The sequence below is a fragment of the Leptosomus discolor genome, chromosome 9, assembly GCF_034619465.1.
Source record: "Leptosomus discolor isolate bLepDis1 chromosome 9, bLepDis1.hap2, whole genome shotgun sequence".
Taxonomy (NCBI): domain Eukaryota; kingdom Metazoa; phylum Chordata; class Aves; order Leptosomiformes; family Leptosomidae; genus Leptosomus; species Leptosomus discolor.
Genome location: NC_141399.1, coordinates 16,046,063 through 16,071,839, shown reverse-complemented (window position 1 = coordinate 16,071,839; position 25,777 = coordinate 16,046,063). Strand labels below are relative to the sequence as shown.

Genomic DNA, 25,777 nt, shown 5'->3' with positions numbered 1-25,777 from the left:
AACACCCTGTCTTCAACACTGTAAGTCATTTGAGGTTTTAATAAAAAACCATGTAGTTACAAACTCTAGAAATAGATTTTTATCACAAGCAAATTTAATTTATGTTCTGCTTTATTAATGAGGAAAATAACCATACTAGGCACAGTACACAGGTACCAAACACTGTACGTAGGTCTGTTCTCTGTCTAATTAAAATGTTTAAAACTCTGCATACTGTGGAGTGGCTACTTCCCCTAATCTTCAAAAGGTAATAGTCATAGCCAGAAGAGGTACTGTAGGGAAGTGGACAAAGGATGTTCAGATAACCTAGGTACTAAAGACCTGTGCTGTATGTAATGTATGTTGTTAAACACCTTTCCTCTTTCAGAATAGGTGAAAAAGATGAGAAAGATGTTTTCAGACCATGTCTGAAGGTGTTGTACATAATGTTTTCCTTTGTGTGACATTACTGAATTCTGTGATTGTTGCTTGAGGAGGAGAATAATACCATTGGCAAAATCATTCTGGTCTCCTTAGCCTGTCAGTAACCACTCTGCTGTCAGTCAGTGTGGCAGTTTACGACTGAGCATGCCATATTAATAATGTTTAGGACGTACTACAAAGTCAATGCTATGATTCTTTGTTCTGAATCATGCATTACATGTAGAACACCATGCATTCAGTAACAGAAAGTTAAGGAAAACCCTTGCTGCTATGTTAAATTCCCAATAGTTCTGACCTCACGAATCTAATCATTATAGCTTTTTCCCACAGGTCTATAAAAATAGGAAACAGCCCCTGAGCATGAACTTATCATCCATTCATGATGCTGACTTCATTACAGACATTCCAGCCAAGTACTTGTGTTCCAGCCATGATGCACTCATGTCTCAGGTCAGTCAGCTGGCCAGGAGACATTTCACCCAAGATTTATACGCGAAATAGGAAGACTGCTTTATGCTTTTTAGTACTTCATCCCACTGTGCTGCATCAGAGCAGATGATTTTACATTCCAAATAATTTTAGGGATTTTTGGTTTGGTTTACTTTGGAAAAGAGAAGGCAGTTATTTTCTCTTTTAGGTGTCTTCTTTTTTCCTTCCCTTTTATCTTTTGTTACTGAAGAGTAAACATTGCCATATTCCACGATACCTGTCACGGATATTTTTTAAATGTTCATCAGACTTGGGCAAACTGGTTTTTTGTTCGTTTGTTTATTTTAATTTGGTTTTGTACCTTTAAGCTATTGCTGAAAAGTGTTTAAAACATTCATAACTTTATTCAGACAGAGTGAAGGAACAGCAAAAGAGGATTGCTAGAGAGGCATTGTTTTGGATAACTTCAGTTAGAATTGTAACCAAATACTTCACATACCTCCATTATTTATAGTGATAAAGATCTTCAGTAAAGCTATTTAACTGGATTAAATTGATGCCAAAATAATCTCCCTGTTATCTCAGACACCACAAAAAAAAAAAGAGACACCAGGAACAGGAATGTGGTTTAACTAGGTCACCACTTTATTACACTTAAGAATTATCTGATAATAGAGGTTGTAGAGATCATTCATGCTTATTTAATCCCTTTGGGGAGAACCACTGTCAACCCCCAAAGCTTTCACATGTATATCCAACACAAAAGCTTGTTAGTGCTACTCTTCCTGCTATGACTGTGCTGGGTGGGGCAGGGGAAGTGACAGATTCCAAACTGTATGATATATCCACCCTGTTCTTCAGTTTCTTTGAGACATGCTGTCTCCCAATCTATTTCTGATTCATTACAACTTCAGTGAATGATCAGCTGCAGCATCAAATTTTTTCTTATGTCCTTATTTGTCCCATCTCCCGTTTCCACAACTGTTACACTGCTGAAAGAAAGATGAAAAAAAGCCCAACTTCTCCAGCCTAACGTAATCATGAAAGAAGAGATATATACAAATATTAGATGACTCACTAGACAATGCTAAACATTAGGCCCCCAGATCCACTCCTGTTCTACACTGTAGGAGGAATTTTTGCTTTGAAAGGCAAAATAACGTGGTAGGCAATGATAAAAATCTGTTTTCCTTTCATGTATATCCACAGTAGCCAATGGATTTTTATCCATCTACCAGTGAAGCAGGAAATCTTCTGTTCATGGCTATAGGAAGTTCCTGAGAACTTTTCAAGGCAGCAGGGCAAAGGATGAGAAATGCAGACCTTAAATAAAGTAAAGAGGGTTTTTATAAGTTTCTTCTTTTCATGTTGCTCCTCACAAAGGTGCTCTGTGTCTTTCAGTTACTGATAGGAAAGCTAGGCTGCATGTGAAGCACTATGGCTGAAAATCTTACTAACAGAGCATCATAACAGTAGGCTTTCCCTGTTCCACAAAGAAGCATCAGCTGATAAGAGTAAATGCACTGCAGAAGACCCCTCCCTTCTCCTTCAGCATCTGCAATTCAAGCATTTATTCTGATACATTTATACCCTAGAGGAAGTACCATTCTTAATTTGAACATCAAATAATGCATCTCCTGAAGATAAAAAAATACTGTTACAACTGTTCTGTGTTGCTACAAAATTGCTACTATTACAGGTGCATCAATTTTAGGAGATTTCTTCATTAAATGTAAAAGTATTTTCTACTTTGTTTCAGAAGAAAGTTGCTTTACTCCACTTATTTCTCTGTTTTCCTTTTACAACTCCCATGCTACTTCTAATGTTCTCCAAATTTTGCTGAGAAGTGTTCTCTTCAAAACCAGACTTTCATTTCACCATAGTGTTAGACCTGCAAAACAGAAGGACATTTGTTGCAGTAGAAGTTAGTATGGATTATGTCTTAAATCATGGAGTCAAGTTATTGGGACATCATTTGTAATTATTTTAGAGTGTTAACTGAAGTTAGAAATTTCCTTGGACATAATTTCACCTTGCCTGGAAATCTGCCTGCACTGTTGTGGATGTCAGCAAAGCTCATCTAGAAGCAACATCCTAGAGTTCCTTTAGATAATGTTGTTATATTTTCCTCGTTATACTGCAGAGTTCATGTGGTTATGCTGCAGTTGAACTTCTAATTGCATCTGCTCTCCTTATGTTCTCCATGTCTCCCAAGAACATCTTGTTTTTCAGACTTGTCATTTTAGCAAAGGAGCAATAATTTGAAATTCGCCTTCAGTGAGGATGAGCTTTACCATTTGAAATAGAAAATATTATTTCAATCAAGTTTTATTTTGTGATCTTTATAGACAGGTGAATCACTTTGTCCTAAATAAGCTGTTGTGAAACTTCAACCCTTGTGCTGCATCATTATATATCTGACAGTTTGATTTGCTTTTTGCTTCTGTTTGCAGTTTGGGGAGTTTCTTTCTATCTCAGAAACTCTTTAAGGTTCTGTTTCTGCTGCTGTCTCCTTCCATGGCATCCTGGACTTTGTCATGTAGTTGATAAACTCCAGTTCCATATTTCTAGCAATTTCAAATCATGCTGTACTATGGATCATTGCAACGGATAATACCTAAACCCCCACAACATTATACTCCGAGCCTAGGATGCTGACTTGCTATTGAAGTGGTGGCTTCAGTGTCTGAGGTAGGATCACTGTAGCTTGGAAAGTCCTCTGCTGATATGAAAAAGTACGTACAAAGGGCTGTTTTTTGAGAGAGCTACAAAGGCTGTTTCTTGAGAGACAGAAGGAGAGGTAGGTATGTGGATTCATCAGAATCAAAGATTTCCAATTGTGTACGTGAAATGTCCAGGAATATCGTCTTTGAAGTATAAGAAGGGAAGCCACTGTCTTCCTCTGGAAAAATCCTGTAACTGAAAGTAGATTTCCCAGAGTCAGATTTTTTTTTTTTTTACGTACAAAATATGTGAATACTCCTCCTTAGTATTTCTGTGTGCAGGGGAAGGCCAACTACTGCTCTTTCACTAACTCTGATGAGGCCAGTGAGGGTCGTGATTTAAGGGAAAAGGTTGTGGAGTTTTAATGCATATACTTCATAACATTCTTAGGCGTTTACCTAACTGGGACATCAAAATGCTTGCGAATTCATCTGCTGCTATTGAGAATGCTGTGCAAGAGCTGTGGTGGCTCCCACCATGTGAGGTCATTGTAGGCAATCAAAAGCCTGCTTCACATTTAAAGGGATAGGGCACAGTATGTAGTAGAGGTCTTAAAGGTTCAGGAGGTCAATTCTATTAAACTTAGTGGAGTAACCCAAAGTATTGAGGTTACTCATAGAATTTTATTGTTGTTGGATTAAGGCCAGAAAAACAGATTCTATCACTGTACTGTAATATATCGCAGACTCGCACTGAGATTGAATTGCCCAAATGCAAATATAGCTTCTCTTGCCACAGATTTTCACTGCGAAAAAACTTCTCTAATCACTGTGGTAGACTCCTAAAGCATCCTGGTGTATTTTGTATTTCAACTGGAAGCTTCTTTGTTCTCCATAAGCTTCCTTGGGGTTGCTTCAGAAGAATATTAACATTCTGCCACACGCAATGAGCATGAAAAATTCCATGAGATGAAGAAAAGTACCAAGAGCTTTTCAATATCTAGGAGTAACTGGCTATTGGTTTAATAGGCACCATTCTGGCAAAGATAAAACAAATACAGTGTACTGCCTGCTTAGGCATGAATATTCATCTTATTGTGTATCCACGTCATAAACTTGATGTTATTTTATGTCTTTTATTTTTAATGTGGTTTGTCTTACTACAGTGAAGTCAGTTACTACTCAGTTTGGAGGCAAAGTATTTACTTCACAAATGTGTGTGTGTGTGTGTGTCCCCAACTAAAAAAGACACCTCCAACCTTTTCTTTTTAATTAATCAAATATGTTTATGTCATAAAATGTCAATATTTACTTCATTGACAAACGTACTGATTTCCATTGCTTGTCAGTGCCTGCAGACTGACAAAGGACATCCCAACAGTAATTGAAACTAAAATAGAATTAAATCAGAAATAGAATGTGTTCAATAAAAAAAAAGTTTTTAAAAAGTCTCATTTGCAAATTTCAGGGTTTTTTTCTCTTTTTAAATAATTTATTATTTAAATAATGCTCCTAGTACCAAATATGCAGTTGAATGCCTTTTTCCAGTTTTTCTATTCTAATTTTTCTGGCCTTTGGGAATGTCAAACGGATTGTAAATTAACAAGACACGGATTTTGAAATAATTTGTCCCAATTCTTCACACTGAAAAAGAACCATCTTAAAGAAGTGAAATATATTGCCTTTGTAAAGGAATGAGAACGTATTTTAAATATGAAGCTACAGATGTACATATATTGAAAACCAAAATACTATTTATGTGAATGAGTTGAGCAGTCTTTTTATGGATTGTGACTATGTGAGTTTAAGTAAAACTGCTGTTATTTCTAAGCTGGAAGAAAAGCATTGGTTTTATCTCAAGTACTGGCTTGGTTTTACAGGTTTTTTACACTGTATTTTGAAAAACTAGGAAATTATTTGTATCACAGTGTATCCATCTGTAAAATTAGTAGTAATAATACTGATCTCTGTGTTGCAAACGCCTTCCTATAAGAAATGAGCATATTTAATTGTAATGATTTAAATACAATTTAGCAGCTGCAGTCTGTCAGTTAAGTATTTACTGTTTAGTGGTTTGAATAAATGGGAAGCACAGTAATGCACTCCCAGCAAAACAGAACCACTGGAATTGTTTTGATTCACAGACCAAATGCTGTATTTTGAGAGCCACAGAACTTTGTAATAGGTTTAAAAAACCCTTTCAGAAATACAGTATTAAACAAAATCACCACGAGGCCTTGGCTGAGTGATTACATAATATTTATAATCACCCTGGCCAAGATTCTTTTTGAGAATTCTGAGACAGCTATTTTTAGACAAATCTGTGTAGTGGTGCAATCCTTCATGACATAATTAGCTTAGAGTCCAGTTTTAGAACATCTCAAGAGATTTTCATAGGAGCAGAATACACTGCTATGTTACTGATTCATTCTGAACTTGAATACAAGCAAGAAAATTTCCCAGTTGCCTCTTTTCAGTTTTGGGATATAGAGCCAAAAGTGTAAGTGGAGTTGGCCAAAATGCAAGGTCTTCTAACTCCTTGAGAGCATTTTGGTTTTATTCTCGAAACATGAAATTAGAAACCTTTCCAGTGTTTTCAAGACTGCAGGTGTACAGAATACTCTGGCCAGAGGCAAAGCTGGTGTTTGGCAGTCTTCTCTAGTCTATTAGTTCACTGCTCTATATTTCATCACACAAATATAATGCTAACGAAATAAAAAGGGTGAGAAAAAAATCAACGATTTTTAAAAATCTGTGTAACCGCAGTTTCTCAGCAAATTAACCACTAGAAATATTTTCTCCTGTGTGCAATACATAGAAGTATTTCTTACTAATTAGCATCCAGATATTTCAAAGAACTCTTTCACCAGCAGAGGAGTAAAATGGAATTGAAGGCAGCATGTTGCATTACGTATACTGTTCTAATTATGTACATCAGAAATAGTGCTAATGTGATATTATAGCAGTGACATCAAGCACTCAAGAATAACAAAATACCCCAAGTTATATTTTCCTTGTTAGATTAATTCAGCTGTATTGCATTGTGTATTTTATGATATTGAAAGTGTTTATATTACTGTATAAGAAGAAGAATAGGATTAGAAGTTGTTGTGATTGTGAGTATTCTGGCAGCCCAAAACATTCTTCTGCAACACTGTGCATTCATTAATTGCATTTAAGCCCTCTAATGTTTAACAAGTGTGGGAACAAAAAAGTCTTGCAATGCTTTCTTACGGTGTCTGTAGACATCATCTGTAGCCCTTGTGATCAGTAGCACTGTCCTGGTATTGTGTTGATTCCTAATCACTATTGCTTCTGTTTCTGATGTTGTCGAACTAAGTTAATGTTTCTGATTTCCTTCAATTTCACAAGTGACAATATTAAAGGAGCACAGAATACTATTTTACTACTATTATTATTATATACACAGATCTGCTTCAGAAAGAGATTTGTTGTACTGTTGAGTCTAAATGTTACTGCACAGTAAAGAGACTGCATGTTATGAAGCCATTCACATGGGTACTGCAGACATATTTGACCGCTGAGCTATTTTTTCATCTTCTAGCACTCATAATACTGGTCTTGCTCAAGCTTTAAGCACCTAACTATGAACAAAGGAGTAGTCGGAGACCCTTAAGTTTTAGGAGTTATATTTTTGTTACAGTTATGCTACACAAGGTCTTTGTTTTATTTTGGACAGGAAAGAGTAGATGTTCTAATAACTTCATATATAGAACTCTCATATGAGGAAAATCAGTCTGGTTATTTTTTCCTTAAAAATTCTGAGGCAATGTGGCAAAATGGCTATTAATCTGTGATTTTCAATGTATCTGTTCAGATCCCATTGATGTCAATACAAGCAGCCCATGCATTCCAACAGCCTTAAATTTATTCACTGTCTTTAAAATCCTTGTAGTTTGTACTTTTCTCTTAATTATAAATATCCTAAGGCAATATTTCTGCATGTCTTAACATTGGGTTTTAATCTCTTAATTTGTAATCTGATTTTTGAATGTGTATTTTTAAATGTGCCTGTAATTCTCAATTTTGCCAAGTACAAGCAGCTTAGATATAAACCCAGTGTGGACAGAGAGTGTGGAGGTGAAACAGCAGAGTGCCACTTCTCCCTATAGTTTAATGCAGCAGGCTCCATATGGCACAAGGTAGCAAAGAGAAGGCGTGTGTGTAGCTAATAGCCTTTGCCTGATCAAATTAGTTAATTCAGAAGAAATGTTCTCTGTTGAAAAAACATTGAACATGCTGGCAGGGCTCACACAACAGTTCTCGCATATTCTCAGTAAGATTTGACAATTTATATTATAAAAGTCGAAGGACCCAAGACATAGCTGGATACAGGATAACTTTTTCCTCCTTATGCTCTCAGGAATCCAAACTCCTTCAGATATTATTTTTACACAAACATTTTCCAATAAAAGGGGCTTTTTTTGCCCTGTAGCCTATAGTACTCAGGCCCTGAAGGCATCACAGGCCTGGTACATAAGTCCTTTCCTACTTTGTAATTGGTGATCTGCTTTAAAATCTGTTTCTGTTTGTTCTCTGTTCAAAGTTTTTTCATTTTTGATGAATTTATGCCATATCTTAAGCATAGCAATGTCTAATGGCACCCTTTTTCACTGGTGATAATCTCATTGTGAACTTTTACCAGAACCTCTCGATAGCTATAGCTGTCATAACTCACTTTGTTCAGACGAATGGTTTAACTCCGCTGAGGCTGAAAATCTTAAATGGAAAAAGTAGGTAATGCAGATATAAAATAAAGTATATATTAACACTGGAAGTTTTGTAATTTTTTATCTGGCTAGCTTGATAGGTGAAAATGGGTGTTAAGTATCTCAGGTAAGAATAGTGAATATCTCCATTATATAAATGAGTGAACTGCCAAGCCAAAAAGTTTGGTTATTTTTTTGTTCTCCATGACATTTTTGAAACAAGTCCTTAAGTTCTACTACAAAGTACCCCATGATAATAAAGCTAAATATAGTTTAACACTTGATCTCAAGTACAGTGCTAAGTAGCTCGTTATTAAAAAAAATTGTAAAAATTGGGTGCCAAATTTTTCAAAGTTCTTGTTAGCTATTGAATTTTCTGATTCATGTCTGGTTTTAAATAGTTGTTAGGGGCAAGTATCTTTTTAATGAGTTATTTCCTGTTGTAAAAAAAAAGGAAAAAAAGACACAGAACCTTACCTTCTTAACGTTGCTTGTTTGCATTTAGTAGGACCTGGCCTGAGATGTCCTCAGGCAGCTACTGTTTCAGAGCTTTAATTATGCTTTTTAACCCACTTCTTTGTGTCTATGCTCTTACATACTTCTATGTAATTTCCAAGTTTAGTAGTAGGACTCAGACAAATACTTTTAGCATGACTTTAGCCTACGCATTACTGAGTATACTGTATTATTACAAGATATTTCCTGCACTTCAAGCCATACTTTTAATTCACAGAACTTAAAAAGACTTCAAAAACACGAACTCTAAATGCAGAGACTGCAGCTAAAAAGTCAGGTGGACCATGTTTAAATCAACATAACTTTGTTCAATCACAAGTGTCAGGAAAGTTGAAATTTGGCCTTAATACTTTAGATAAGTGTCTGCTTGTCACTTGGAACTGCTGCCTGTCTTGGTCTGTCAAGTGTCCAATACCCCAGCTGGTGTTTGTAAGACTACTATCCTTCGGCTCATTAAGAGGGACACTTACTATGAGCTCTAACTTCTTTTAGGATAAATCAGTCACATTTTGTAATCTTGCAAAGCAGCAGGTGTAATGGTTGTTCATATCAGTTAAATAGTACTCTAATTGAAAAAGAACTGAAATACTTGTAAAATTTTTATGCTCATGTTCAACACTAAATTATCAGATCCAAGTCTTTGAAAAGGTCTACAATGGAAGCTGCTTTCCATTGCTGCACAGGAGTCAGAATATCTAATTCGACCAGCAATTGCTTTTGTATTTCACCTGGGAGGAAGGTTGGATTTAATGAAAACTTGGAAAATATCCAGTACTGTTTCTTTGTCCCTATTCTTTGTCCTGTGAAACTGAGGAGGGCAAACAGGGCCTGAAGAACAAGTGTTCTGGTTACATGTGTGTTACAAATTATAAGAATTGTAAGATTTTAATATAAAACATCACATGAATTAAGTTTAATATATAACTAGATATAGATGGGAAAAAGAAAAACTTATATGCTTTCTTAGCATAAAAATGTTACTGTGTTCTTTACTTCATATGCAACAGTCATATTTTTAATGAGGTAAAAAATAAAAAGAGTTAAATGAGGAGTAGCCAAACTTTTCTCCAATAAGCTATCACGCACACTTTTAGCCTGCATGCATCCTGTCTCTCACACTTTCCAAGACAAGTCATACACTATAACAGGAAAAGAAAAACACACTTATTAGCCCATTTGGAATTTTAACAGGGAAAAAAATTAATTGCGTTCTTCAATGGAGGTGGGAAACAAAACAGCAAAACCCATGTTAAAATACAATTAAGAGTAAGAATATAAGAAGAGATTACATTACAGGGATGTTATAAAAAGAAAATACATAATTAAAGCACTCAGTAAAACATAGCTCTACCCCATAGTGATGCATTCCAACACCCACACGGTTACAATTATGATAGTTATTTAGCATCTAGATTTCCTAGTTAGTTACCATACCGTAATGTTTTTGTTATCTTTTGGTTACTGATGAGTGCTTGCAAACATATCTTCATAACTTAAGTTGTTGTTTTTTTTTTCCTATTGGCATTTTGTTTGTGTCTAAAAACTCACTGCATAAAAACCAAAAGAGCCTGAATTGAATGTCTTCATACATTTCTAATGTTTGAAGACGAGAGTATGATTTATTATTGAAACAATTAGCATTATGTTGCTAATATTATGCTGTTAGAAGTGGCCTGAATGATTAGTGTGAAATAATACAAGCTCCGGAATACTTTGAAGTATATGGAAGTATATTGAAGAATATTGAAGTCTACTTCTTCCATGCAGCTCTAAATTGGTGAAAGATCCTTCAAAGCAGTGGCCAATTAACATATCCTCCAGCTTGTGGAAAAATGACACAAGTCATTCTGTCAAAACCATATTTGATGGATATATTTTAACAATTTGTCTCATGTAATCATGTGTTGATTTAAGAAGTGTGCTACCATTAGAAAGAATTGAGAGCAGTCTCAAGGTTAGGCTTTTTAACAATAATGGCCTTGAATGATCTTTTTTGCTTCAGCTAGATAATTAGTGAACCAGTGCTTAAAAATCTCTAAGTATATCAAGAACTTTAAGCAAAAGAAGTTTCAAGTGAAACTTTGCAATGGAGTTTCTCTTAAATCTTTTTTCTAGATGACAATTTAAGCTCACTATTTGGCTTATTATCAAATCACTTATGGAGGAGGCATATACCTCTAGTAAGCATGAGATGCTCAAAGAGGGTGGAATTAAATGGCAGTGGTGTTGAACATGTGTTTTGGAGGCCCAGGGTTCGAACTTGAACTTGTTGGTTTTGATCTCAGAAAAATATTTAATGATGATCAGACCACAGAAGTGAAATAAATGGAAACTTGCTGAAGAGTTTTAAAAAAAAAAAAGGGCAGTGAACTCAATCAAGTTCTAGAAATACAGGCTTTACATGGCATTTAATTTTAATTTTTGATGTAGCCTGTGATGATTTCTTCAGTCTTAGAAGTCACCATAAAGGTTCCTTAGAAATACAGCATTCTGTGTTGCCTTCTGAAATGCCTTTTTGTGGCTTCCTTTGACTGTTATGCAAGTGTAACAGTCTACATTGTGGAATACTTTGTATTTTTTAATGAACAAATTCATTCTGTTTTCATAAAGTTTTTGTTTCGTGCAAACTGTTAAAGTCCTTTAACAGATTTTGACTGACGAAAGTAATTTAGTGAACTTTAAGGATGTTTGAGGCCAAGTACAACATTTGTTTTCCAACATGTAATTAACTGTTACTTATAAAAAATTGGCTATAAATTGTATTCTGTGGCTGTTAGCAACTTCTGTGTTATGCAGCAGTAGAACTGGTAAGACATTCTTCACTTGTCTTTAGATGATAACAGTTTTCAAAGAATGTGTAAAAATATTGTTCTGTCTGACAAGGAACCTGATTTTGTTTGGAGACAGTAAGTACAGAGCTGGCTTAACTAGCAAACATTTTGTTAACCCTCGGCTAATGGAATTCAGGCCTGAAGCATTGGATCCATACTGGAAAACCAATTGCAGTTGCACTTGCTTTCATTAAACCCAGGTTAATTGCAATAAGTTGGTGCAACTTTTGGATAAAATTGGTGAACTATATAGACTTAAGCACACAATTTTTGAGATCCTTACCTTCTGGATTTCAAAGTTTAAAAAAATATTTTATTTGTGTTTTCTAAAATTTTTGTCTCAAGAAAAACAAGTTCAGATGAAATAATTAGTAAAAATCAGGAAGACTAGAACTAAACATCTGCCACATGAAGATATCCAAGATCGTTGTGGAAATGTTAGCGTGCTTGTTTTCAAATAAGGAGATTGCAAGAAATAGACGTTCTGTGTCGTTGATGACCACAAGAGGCCATTGCAGAATTAAAGCTAGAATGTGGGTCTCTAGCTTTTAAATTCCATCCTTTAATAATTAGACCACAGGATATCTCCAGAATAGCTTGTAGGCCTTGTATCTGCCTCCTTCCCATATTCTATAGGGAAAAGTCATACCCTATTGAAAGTGAATATTCTAGAAATGTTTCAAATTCTAGTTAGTGAAGAGAGATTGAGAAGAAAATCCAAATGAAAATAATAGCTATTGAACGGAATTACACTTATATCCCAGAGCAACAAATCTTACTATTTTTCCTCATTTGAACCTCATTCATGAGAGTTTTGTTGTTAACATGATCCAGATGACAGATCAAAGCATAGTTCCCTATTGCCACCTTGCTAAAATATTTTTTAAAAGACAGTTTTAATATTATAGTTTTACAGTTACAGATTGCTGTTAAGCTATTTGGTCTGTTACCAGTCAATCAAAGACTTTAATTTCACTTCAGTAGATCCTTACTTAAACTCAACAGAACTTTAGGACCAGAAATATCTGTCAGTTTTCCTACAGTACTAGATCATAAATTCTTTGGTAAGTGGGTTAAAAACTCAGTTACACATACCATTCATGACCTTGACAGTTTAGCAAATAGTGATATTGAATGATCAAAGACAACTGTTTCAAGCCCTAAGGGTTAATATACCTGTGCACCTAGATTTAAGCTGCTTTTAATTCCTCTATCACTCCTTTATTTCAAAATGGGTGCAGTATTTATTGAATGTAGTCAATAATTTAAAGCAAAAAAAAAATCTGAGAAAACTGTTTAGGCTAAAAATAATAAGGCTATACATGGTCTGTAGGAGATGCAGTTAATTAATTGTTGCATTTTACAAGTTAACATTTTTTCCTTTGCTATTATAAATCCAAATTAAAACCTGCTTATTCTCAGGTGTGGGCCTGATATTCACCAGGCATTTTCAAAAAGAACTGTTGGTATGATAATTTTGTTGTCAGCTGTGGCTATGTAAATTTTGAGAAAACCCATTTTCAGGAAAACAATGTAAAAAATAATAGTTTTAAGAGGAAAATGTCAATAAAATTTTGAACTATATAATATAACTATTTCAGGTATGGAGTAACTCATGCAGAATAACATGATGCAAATTAGATATGGCACAGTTTAAATGTCTGTACAAATATCACTCTAATATTCATGAATTGTACATTCCAAGACCAATTATCCAGAAGTTTCCCAATTATCCAGAAAAGTCATATTGAATAATCTGTTGTGCTTTCAAAAGTCATATAAGAAAAGGTCTTGGATGTTCTTGAATAGGAAGTTTTCAAGTATGCTGAAGATGTTGCAGGAAATGATGGCATTGCAAAGTCAGTAGGTGGTATTTTGTCCTTGCAGTCAGTACTGTATCAGTGTCCTAATGTGTTGATGTGGGACCCAGACCATAAGGGTTTACTGTCTGTCTGATAACTAACAGCCTAAAATGTATACGCCTTTCTGTGTGTTTGTGTATGTGCTTGTATGTAGGTGTAGGAGTGTGAAGCCCTGGGGTTCTGAATGAATTCCAGTGTGCTTAATTAATTTCTTCCTCAAATAAAAATATACCTGTCATTTCAAAGCCTACTGAAGATTCAAAGACTTAGCAAGGGAAGTGAACAGAAGTAATGTTACAGATTTTTGTTTAGAAGGATCTGAAAAGGATTGTATTGTTCCTCTGGATGGCTTTGCTTTTGTTCATCCTCCAGAAATCCTCCTGTTCATCCTCCTCAAAAGTCCTCCTTTTAAAAGTTTGAAATCATACTGTTCTGTACTTCGTGAGTCAAAGCTAAGCATACCTGAAAAATACAGTTTGTGTGGAAGTATAACACTCTGACAGTAGTTAAAGCAAACAGAACCTCAAAATCATATTAGTTATCGTTGCGAAGAGCTAACAAATAAAACCAAAAAGCTTTCAAAAATAACATTTTGCAAAATATTTAGCATAATTTTAAGAAATTTATGACAAATAAAGTTTGGATGGTTTGATGATCACTGGAGTGGAAAAGAAACTCTCATTTCACTTTTCTTGTATGTTTTGCTTCCATAACAGGCACACTAAAGGAAGCCTACTGCAGCACTAACATTTCTTTGTGCAGATTTTACTGCAATCTGGCATCCAAAAGGAAGAAATATTAGAAGCGGTTTATTTACATTTCAGCGCCAAATTAGAAAGATGACATCATTCATTTACAGTTCTTATCACATGACACATCTAATCCCTGACACCTCGTTACAGGGGACACTTTTAGGATTGCATATATCATCTTGTTTAACTTTTGCATTCTTTTATGGAATACAGTTGAAAGGTAGGAAATTTAAGGCTGTTCATTGATAAGAAAATAAACTGATAAAATGTTAGAAGCTTCCCCAAAGAGGCAGGATATTACAGTGTTTACAGCAAGTGAGTTATTATTTGTCTGTTAATTCTCTATCTTTCCCACTCTTTGAATCTAAAGACAAACAGACCAACTATGATGATTCAGATTGAGTTGGTCTTTCCACAAAATCAGAGGAAATTCGTACAGCTGTTTGCTTCCATCTTCTTATCTGGGACGGAGAAAATGAAATAGTTCCAACTGTGCAGAAAATAGGGTTAAAAAATGTGAAATGATACCGTATAGTGCCAGTGCAATTCCTGTTCAACGGAATCCATCACTTGACCTGTGGAGGACATTTGTTCTGTAGCACACTAAGAAGATGCTCTTTTAGTGCTACAGAGATTCTCAAAATAGTCTGACAGTCACTAAAGCATGTGCACATCTGATCTGTGGTTGTTCCTCTGCCTTTTAATTGGGGATGACTTAAGGCTTTGGTTTGGTTGCTTGCTTTTACTTGGGCTGAGTACAGGTCCCCTCCTGTAAACTAGTTTTCTATGATTCTTCTAATCAACATCATGTGAAGTGCTTGAGAAGCATTGTGACATTTCAAAAAAATTAATTGCTAAAAAACACATCAGGATTTCCTGTGATCTCTGTGGTTCATAGTTTTCCTCACATTAGATTATGTTACACTGCAAATATTGTGTAATATGTATATTTAGTTTGCCTTTTTTTCCAAATCTCTTTTCTACTTTAGCAATAAACATTAAAATTGGGGAATATAATAACAATCTGTGAGTTTTTACATTTTCTATTAAAATATATTTTCCAGTGAAATTTTCCTAACGGAGGTTTTGATACAGAACTGTTCTCATAGGAAAATCAATTTACGATAGTCCTGGAAGTAGATCTACCACATAGTAGCTATCTCATGGGCACTTCAGAGTGGAAGCCAATTAAACATCTTAATATAGGAACCTACTCAAACAAATGAGTTGTGTTTAAAATAATCTGTTTAAGTTGGTCCTTTAGAATTCGTTAGTTTGGGCAAAGTCCTGTGGTAATGTGTTTAGCCAGTGATCTCACTGGGGTTAGCATGAATCCTGCTAGCTTGGAGCATGGGTAGAACTAAACTGTGGCTTTTTGCAATTGATTTCAGTCTCTTATCTTTACTGTTCACCAAAAGTGTCTATGTGCAAAGTAGGCTTGTTTGTGCTTGACCAACTCGGATGATGTCCACATACAGAACTGGCACAAAGTAGATAATACTTCCTTAAGAACAACCTTTCTCCTATAGGGTTCAGGTGAGATTTTTGAAGACGATATTAAGTGTGTTAAGACTGCAATCTTTCCTTCAGTCATCTGCATGATATTAATTGTATGTGTCTCTAATTGGCTCTTCTAATTTTGGAAGAGGTCTTTGAGGGTTGAAACCTTTTTCTTCTGGGTTTTATTATTGCACAAATAAGTAAAACTTCATTACAGGTTAACAAGTTTGCCTGAGACAGCCTTCAATCCTGCTAACAGAAAAAATAAGGACTGTACCCACTGGTATTGGTAGTAAGATATTTTTAGTATTGTGAGCAAGGTTTGAATTATTCCAATGCATGTATTTCAAGGTATGGAATAATTGTAACAGTGATAAAGAGCAGTGGTGTATCTTGTTATCTCATGGTGACATAGATTTTATTATCTGAACATGGCAGTAGATGAAGTGTTGAACTTCTTTTGAAGATCTATATCTAAGACTTACTTTTGTTCCATAACATGTGTCAGTTTCCATAATCACTTGCTTCTCTAAGTGCCTGTGTCTGTATTGGTTAGTGTTCAGATTCTTTTAACTTAGTGTTTAGCAAGGTGATCCTGGGCCAAAATAGAGCTTTTAGCATAACTATTCATGATTGTTGTTGACCTGCCTCAGTAGCTAACCATAACTATTTGACGTACACTTAATACTGCTTTCAGTGAGATTTTACAAGTTAATTGGCAAGACATAGTAGTAGACTGGAAAAAATAGGAAATTGTTCTAAAATAGTAAATTTAGAAAAGCTGAATGTCTCTGACACCCTTCAAACACAACATCCTTGATTATATCCTTTTCTGACTTCTTTGTGCAATTCTACTCGTGTGAAAACTGAGAGGTGTGTTTACTTTGTTATATTTTTTAATTTCTATTTCCTTTTCTTTGTGGGGAAAAAAAAAGGGAGAGCTAAGACCTTCCTAAAACAGTTAGAGTAATATATTCTACCATGTAATAGAATTGTCTCCTTTTACACCTTAAACAGACACAAAACAGAATGAAACTGATGGCAGATAACTATGATGATGACCATCACCACTACCACCACCATCACCACCACCACCACCATCGATCTCCTGGAAGGCCACAACACTCCAATCAGAGACCCTCTCCAGATCAGGTTAGTCACCTCTTTTTTCACCTTCAGTTTTATAATTTTACTGGGTATTTCAAGATAAAATAAATATTTCAAAGAAATAATAAGTGACATGTTCTTTGAACTGAAACTAATAGCTTTGGTATTTATTTCCATCCCAGAAACAATTTAAACATTTTGGCTTTTCGTCTGATGTCTTATAGTTTTCTTCCCTATCTTTCTTTAGAAGTTTTGCAGCTGTTTTCAGCATTTCATAACCAAACTTTTTCAGTAGAAAATCAGTAAAAAATTTCCTACTTAGTGATCGCTAGTGATTTCAGAAGTATGCACTTTTTGGAATAATTTTTTGTTTATTCAAAGTAAATGGATTAATCATTACTATTGAAAAACCTGTGCAGCAGTTCTCTTTGGCAACTTGTAAACCAAGATTCTAAACTGGTTTTGAAAGTATCTGTCTGTTGAAGCTTTCAAATAATACATATAGCTTAAAATCAATAGTGATGCATTTTTAACTAGGCAAGATAAACCAAATTCCAGAGATGTTTTAGTTCAAAAATGTTTAGTAATTCACTATTATTCTTAGTGTTTCTTCTTCTTAGTGTCCTGTGTTTCAGAAAGGGCAAGTAACTGTCCTTATAACATAGTCTTCTAAAATATGTTAATTGCACATGCTAGCATTGAACATTTCTGCTCCACCCAGGGTGAAAACATATGTATAAGCCCAATACTGTTTTGATTTTGTAAATGTCAATATTTATTGACAAATAAATACAATTTTTTCAAGTAAAATGTTTTTGTAAATATGTAACTCATTTGCTTTTATTGATAAAATTTTAGAATATTAATGCTAGAAAGTTAAGATATGGAAATTAAAATACAAAATTATTAAAACAAGTGTACTGTCACATAGTTTTAAATTAATATTTGCACTGTATATATTTGGAATGAGGAGATTGTGATGTTCTGTGGTCTGTTAACATTCCAACACTTTGTCTTCTGGAATATTTTAATGTGTTTCTTCAGAGAATGTTGCTGTCAATAGGTAGAAATTTGTTAAGTGTCCAGTGTGCAAGCTCAGTACTTCTGGTTCATAGACAACCAGGTGAAGCAGACACCTTGTCTGAAAACTTTATTGTTTTGATGATGAGTTTGAAACAGCTGTTTCCAAACAGAAAATGCTACACCTTTTATTTCTGGAAAGTTTGGTTTAACTTTGTAGTTCTAATATTGAAAATAATACTATAGTATTGCTATAGCTGTTAGTAATAATATTATAGTTATTAGTTATAGCTATTTATCATTATAAAGTTATAGTATTGAAAATAATAAATTCTTTCTTTAATTTGTTATGTTATTATATGAAACATACATTATATTTGTATATATACACACCAAAATAGTATTTCAAATTCTAGTGACAACTTTATCTCATCCTTAAAATGCCCTTCTGCCAGCAAATATGTTTTCATAATTGTTTTCTAGGGTGTCTGATACTGTTAAAAATTTGTTATGGTAAAAAATAGCGTGTGTGTGTACGTGTATGCATGTATGTGTATATGTGTGTGTATGAAATGCTAAACCACAAGAAATACAAATGAAAGTTGCTAAGCCATAGTAGAGAATTTCAAGAAACAAACTTCTGTTTTGAAATTAAACCTTATATGTAGCCCGTGCTGCCAGCACACCATGTGTTTCCCACTGGTACTGGGTGCCACTATTCCATTTCAAATGACTATGCTTAGTAAGTGGGGAGTTTGCCAGCTATGGATGAAGTCTGGCCTGAAGATGTCTTTCAAATTTTAAGGTAGACTTCACTATATAACTCTTTAGCCTACTACAGTGGGTGAGAGTTGAAAACTGTAGGAGTTTTAGGAGGAACTCAGTCACAGTAGGACAAGGAGGAAAGTTATCAGTATATGTATTTGTCCGGAGTAGGAAAAACAGTCTATAGAAGCAAGTAACTCTTTTTCAGGTAGAGAACCCTGGGGAAAATAAAACATTGCTTTTATATGAAGAATCATTGTTTGATACTAAATTAGTTTATAAGTTCATAATGTCTGGGTAGAAATACAAGGGAAAAACACTGGTGAGGTTACAACAGTAATGTCTGAAAGACTACTTAATTTGGAATAGGAGATAAAGAGACAAATGACGCTTTTTTTTTAGAATGACCAATAGAGTTAAAGACAGGAACTGGTAAGTATGAGAAAACTCAATTTCTTGGATACCACCTAAAAAATAAATCAAACTTAGAACATGAACAGCAGAACACAGAATCCTTTGCATTTTTGAAACATGTTAAGAACAAATTTTTCTTTCAAAAGGTGTAGAAGGGTATTAAGGTCTTGCTGTCTGGGTTTTCGTTCTGTTTCTGATAAGTTGGCTGAGTTTATAAAAGAAGGCAAAATTGTCTGAAAATGACATTGTGCAAGGACTAGAATGAGAAAAACAGAATGAAGGCAAGAGATGTGAAAAAATCAGGTAACCCAAACGCTAGTTTAAACTAATTCAAGAAACCTGAACCTGAAAAGAAAATTTGACAGACAAGGTAATGGAAGAGAGCTAACATTTAGTGAAGAAGCTGTTTTTCAGTGATATTCAGGGAAGAGAACAGATGAGAAGCATAATGAAAGTCTGTATCAAAACATCTTCAAGAACTTAAAAACTTAAGAAATTATATGAATGATGGAAATGGGTACATGATTAAAGACAGAGCACATAAAATACAAGCTATTTTACTAGTACTAGTATTCTCAGTTTTACTCAGAACTATTTATGAATATATTCAACAACTCTCATGTAGGATATAGGAGATCCTTGGGGGCTCGAGGAAGGCAAACACTGTTCTAATCTTTGGAAATAAGGTGTATGGGGATTTATGAATAACTTTATTTTAGACCCTGGAAAGTTGTGGAATAAACCATTAATCAGTGAATAAATAGAAAGCCAGTAGTCTTTTCACTGTTCATTTTTAGTAGCTTGATGTCTGTATCAGACTGTATGACATTATCTGTCCATCTCAGTGTATATCATATCACTTTATACTTGCTTTGTCCATATCCTCTTTTCCTAATCATCAACTGGTGGTTCCTACTCTAGACCAGAGAAACTATTTTTACATTACATTCTTGAAGATATGAGATTCTTCATCACTATGTACTCACTTTATTCTTGCACTCTTTCCTAGGTGACAGTTTCGGGCCACTCTAAAGCAGAATGCAGGTCTAAATGACTGTTACAAAGCATACCCATCCTATATTTAGTCTGCCTGTATTTGTTGTGGCCAAATTATGTCAAGCAAATCTGATTTCCTTTGATAGGGTGACTGGCTTTGTGGCTAAAGAAGAAAGTGATAGCTGTGACATACTTTGAATTCATGAGGCCTTTAACACTGTCCCACCATATATCTGTAACAGACAAATAAGTACATTAATTTGGGATGTAATTAACATGTAATGTAAAATGCATTACAATAATAAAAGCTGTAACTAAGCATAATACTATTTTAATTTAATTATGAAATCACCATGAGATAGGTGTGCAACTGATACGAATAACATGCTACAGACAAATTTTCTATTACTCATTCTCAGACAGGAGGGACAGTTACAGCAGGGTTCCAAAGAGGTCTGTCCTTTATCTGCTTCTCTGGAGTGTTTTGTAGAAATTATTTTGGTGATGAAATAGAAAAAAACATGAAGATTGATGATGAACAAAGCTGCAAGAAGCTGCAGGCATAGTAGGAGCAGTTAAACTGTTCAGTAAGCTGCTCCAGTCTCAAAGTGGAGAGAAAATCTAGAATAAGTAGTCTGAAATTCAGCAAAGTCCATTTACAAGAGAGAAGTCACATGTACTAATGAGGCAATAGCATGGAAAAAGGAATCTGGATTGCACAATGGAATACCATTGTGATGAAGTTGGATCTAATTCTGGGATGGATGTAATACTGGAAAAGAAGCAGGAAGAAATTATACTGTTCTTTCAAGCACTGATGAGAGCTCATCTGAAAAGCTGTATATAGTTTTGATCACCATGCTTTAAGAAAGATAGACAAATTAGAAAGGGACAAAAATAGAGCAACAAGAATGACAGGAGTTTTAGAGAACATGACCTATAGGAAAGCTTAAAGAACTGGGTTTGTTTAGTCTAGAAGGTACTAAAGGGGAGACATAAGTCTTCTAATACATAAAATGTTGTTGTAAAGAAGACGATAATCAATTATATTCCAGTGCCCACTGGAGAAAGACTAGGAATTGTAAATTTAATTTTACCAAGAATAACTAGGTTAGTTATTAAAAAAGTGAAAGTTTTTCCACTACAAATCTAATGAATTTGTAAGTGGAAAGAAAATGTGGACATTCTTTCATACAAATGTAATGGAAGCTCTTCTCTTAGAGATTTTTAAGATCAGATTAGATGACTTGTGGCATGTAATAGCTTTATTTCATCTTATGTTGGTGCGTTGGCTTGGAGTAGGTCTTCTCCTGAAGTACTGCCATCCCTAATTTCCACAGACTCTGTGAACAATGGATTAGCCCAGCAAATGTTTACTTGTAAAGCAAGCAAATAGGAGATCCATAGCAAAATCCTTGCTGAAATAATCTTTGAGAACAGCACAGTCAGTGATAATTATGAGTGAACTCAAGTCATTGCTTTAGCTTGCATATTTCAATCATAGATTTTGTTATTTTGTTTTTACTTTCTGTGTTTTGTTATTTACCATTCTGTACAGCATTTTTTTGTACAGCAGTTTGATCGCCATGTGCCATACAAACCTGTACTTCCCATTCAATAGTGTATTATACATAAATTGTAGATATGTGGTTTTCATGACCATAATCCAACATACTGCTAGTGATTTGAAACCACAGAATAAACTGAGAAAATAATAAACTTGCAAATTATCAAAAAGCATTTTTGATTTTGTAAGGAGACAAGAAAGTAGTGCAGATTGTAACATAATGCCATTTAATTTAGTGAATGCTAGGAAGGCGTTTCGTAAGTTTTCTCACAAATTTTGGAGATAGTTGAATGTATAGTGTTAATCTTGAAATGTTTCTCATTAGGGATGATGCTGTCTTTTCTGATTTATATGCTACATTTATATAGAGAAATAAAAGAATGTTATATATGGCTGTAAAAGTATGTATATATGCATTTGAGTACATATTTGTAATGAAGAATAAGACATTTCCCACTTACTGATGTAAAGCACTGTATATATGCTACCATCACTCTATACCCCCTTTAAAGAGAATGGTCTACTACCAGTTTCTTGGAAGAAAAATACACACACATTCTGCTTCAAATATGCATACTTTTTATGTGGTGCTGTTCGGTTCAGGTATTGACATTTTGTTTTAATGAACATGGTCTTGTTATAACTGTTACTCGCTATCATATCCTGCTATGGGCAGCACGGTTTAGACTCTGTTTAGGGTGGAGATATAGGTTGGCAACCTTTTTTACCCTTGTATGTCTGGACCTAGACTCTGGGTAAGAAAACTTCACAAGCAGTACAAAGACTCTAACTGTCCTCTGCCCATACGCATGGTCATGTTACAGTGAGCCATGATATGTTCCCTAATTATGTTGATGCATCTGATTTTTATTTGATATAAATAAATTTCTGGGGATTGAATGCTACCATGTCAATAACATTGCAATATTAACCATTTTTACTAGTCTTTAAAAAATTTTGAAAAAAGATAATTTTGCAGCTTTGCACTAAAAACTTAAATTTATTCTCTTCAGTTTTGGCTTGAGAGTTGGCAATCATTCTTAAATTCCACCTGGAAACATTTTGGCAGTCAGTGTGTATCCTGCAGCGCGGGTGTAATTCTCCTAGCATGAAAACGAGCTTAATAAGCTTTCTGTACCAGCTTCAGTTTCCAAGGAGTTGTAATATGTAGCCCCTTGTAGAGTGCATTACAGAGATCCAATCTGGATCATTGCATCCAAGATCTATCTGGAATGAAAAAAAACCCATGGCTAAATAAATTTGAACTTCCAGATTTAGAAGCTGTCCTGCCCCATAGTGCAGACTTCATCACAAAGCCTACTGTCCAATTCACTGCCTCTCTTATTTCTCATCTCTACATACTTACTGTTTTTCCTTAAAATCTTTTTCTCTTGGCCTCCATTGCCCACATTATCTTTCAGTTTTCTTTCTTGGAAGAAAATGTTTTGAAGGAAGTGCCTGCTTGTGTCACACAAGTGACTATGTGCTCTTGAAGCAAATTATGGTTGAAAGTTAAGAGGAATCAGCACATTTGTATTCCCTGCCACAGGTGCCTTACTATACTGCAGTCCTTTCATCGTTTTTGTTGCACTTTTAGTATCATAACAGACCTGGAAGTTACTAACGAACCAACAAGGAATTCTGTCTTGCTAACCACAATTCTGGTCAAACTGAGACATCTCATTCCCTTTGGTTTTCTAATCTCAGAAGCCTTTCTGCCCCTTCATATTTGTATCCTGTTCTGTTTCAGGCTTTAGTCACCCATATTTACTTACTATTAATTTCTGTGGGCATCTTACATTTCTTGCTGTCTCTGAAACAGTCCTTAACTTATTGGCACATATGATAGATCTCTAGCTCTGTGATGGTCTTTACATAACAAATAGTATTCTTTGGCTATCACCCAGGGCTTTCTTGTTCAAGTTCATGAGAACTTTGCTGAAATATCCTAAGTTCAAGTTGCTGCTTATGGCCTATATAGTAAAAAACTGTACTTGATTATTTAGATTAAAGATGTTGTGTAGTTAATCTATGACATGTATGTGTCCAGGATATACTTAAGTTAGTTTGATGGCATTCTTTATAGGAAGTTATGCTATTTGAGAGAGCATATGGAAGAACGTGATTCTGCATTCACACAGTGGAAGACTGAAGGTATAACATCCAAAGAATTTCCATACTTCAGGACTTTATTGCCAATCCTGATGACTACAAGAACTATCAAATCATCTTACTTCCCATAGTACTGGAGATTTTTAAAGACATAAAATGTAAGGTGTTTCTCTTCTCATAAGAATTTCCTGAATTCCGAAGCTGTAGTTGAGTCAAAATTGAATGCTTTACTCTATGGTCACCAAGGCTACAGATATTTTTAAATTTTATTTTATGATGAGAGATGTTACTCTCCTAAAAACAAATCTGATTTTTAGAAAAATATGAGTATCATAGGGCATGCCATTAGGCTGTAGGAGTTGGCTGCTTTCCAAAAAGTTGGCCATGTTCTTAGAAGCTGTAATGTCAAATGGTGTCATAAGCATGTAGCATGTCCTTTTACATCTCTTAATCCAGTCTGGCTACTTAGCGCTTTTCTTCCTATTTAAAACATTTTTGATGGCCCTTCTACAAGATGGTGGTGTTTAGAAGTAATTTGTCAAAAACTCACCATCAAGTTTTCCATTACTCTGAAATCTTAGCAAAGAGGCCTAAAAGGTAGTTCAAGGTTTCTGAACCATCCTTTTATCTAAACGAAAAGTTCTCCTTATTTGGACAATGATGGGGCAGTGTGTGTCTTTGAATCTTCCCTTACTGCCATTCTCCAGTCAAAAAGCCAGCTTTTAAACAACTATCTGATAACTTGTTCTTGGTATTAAATATGTGTAATTTAAAAAATATTTTTTGAAGTATGCTAATGAACTCATTCTTTTGAGAAAAGAAATCACATACAGTGATGCATGAAACTTGACAACAATCTGACTGTTGTGAAGAAGTATGCCACTGAAAATTAACTTTTTGAGGAAGACCATGTGCTCTCAAAAAAAGTGTTTATTGATTTGTAAAGTGGTGACTGGTCTTGGCAACAGGTCTTTGTTCATCAGCTGGAACTGCTAAATATCCTTGGAGTTGCTGAAAGATGATATGTGAGAAACTCTGAACAGGTCAGATGGGATTTTGTTTGAGGTAGATGACTTTGAAATCAGAGCCACAGGACAGTCAAACGATTATTATTTTAGTGTCTGGATCCTGATCTGCAAATCACTGTATTGATCCATATGTAATTTTAGGGGAAAGGAGTGCATGCTACTTTGTGTGTTTTGGCAGCCCTGGATGTTAGCACAATGCCTTATATTCTGTGGCCATGCTGGAAAATTGCCAAGCTCAAACTCCTGAATAGGCCTCAGGAATACTGAAATTGGGATTTCTCTTTCAAAAAAAAACCCGAAACAACACAACTTAAAAGGAGGACAGATGTAAACCAAAACAGATATATTTTAGTTTATTCATAAAATTCTTCAAATTTCTTTAGACTGTGAGTAGAAAGTTCCATCTGAGCAGGAGCATAGTATCTGAAAAACTGAAATAGCATGTCTGAGAGTTTTCTGCAACATTAAAACTTTATCTTTTATTTGTTCAGGAAAGAAGAATCAAAAATAAGGGGAAAACCCAAAGCACCCGTGACATTTTAGCATATAAAAGAAGTGATATGATATAGTAAGTTGGAATTATTGGCTCCCTCCCTGACCCAGATTTTGTTTAAAATTCTGTGTTTCTTTATCCTGTATGTTTACGCATTGTATTTGGGCAGGTGTGTGCTTGCTCTTCTCTGTTCACTAAATGTATGTGAACTTGTTCTGCTGGTGCCTCAAGCTGCAAGGAAGCACGCAATTGTATTAACACGGTGCTGAGCCTGCACTAAGCTCATTGGAGTCACATGGATATATTTAATTTAGGAATTTGGGCAGGGCAAGGTTTGCTCGTCAGTACATTCAGTATAAACAATCCCAGGCATATCCACTGTAAATAACTAGTATTGTGCTGAATTAATTCATGTTTTGAGATCTCAGGAGTGCAGTGCAAGTTAGTCCTATAAATGCTTTCACATTTTTAAATATATCATCTAATTTTTCATCTTTGCTATACATATACATATTCTCCCTCCAGAACAAAGAACTTGTGATTCATATCACACATTGTTCAGACTTGTT

The 25,777-nt window shown here is 34.9% G+C and overlaps 1 protein-coding gene across 1 annotated transcript in view; it reads left to right on the top strand.

Annotated features, from left to right (window-relative positions):
* The window catches only part of ERC2 (ELKS/RAB6-interacting/CAST family member 2), a 409,803-nt gene that overhangs the window by 357,004 nt on the left and 27,022 nt on the right, over positions 1–25,777 (top strand). Inside the window, exon 18 of the mRNA XM_086470650.1 lies at positions 16,724–16,858. Within this exon, the coding sequence (XP_086326776.1) occupies positions 16,724–16,858 (135 nt within the window). The remainder of the gene's footprint in view (positions 1–16,723; positions 16,859–25,777) is intronic.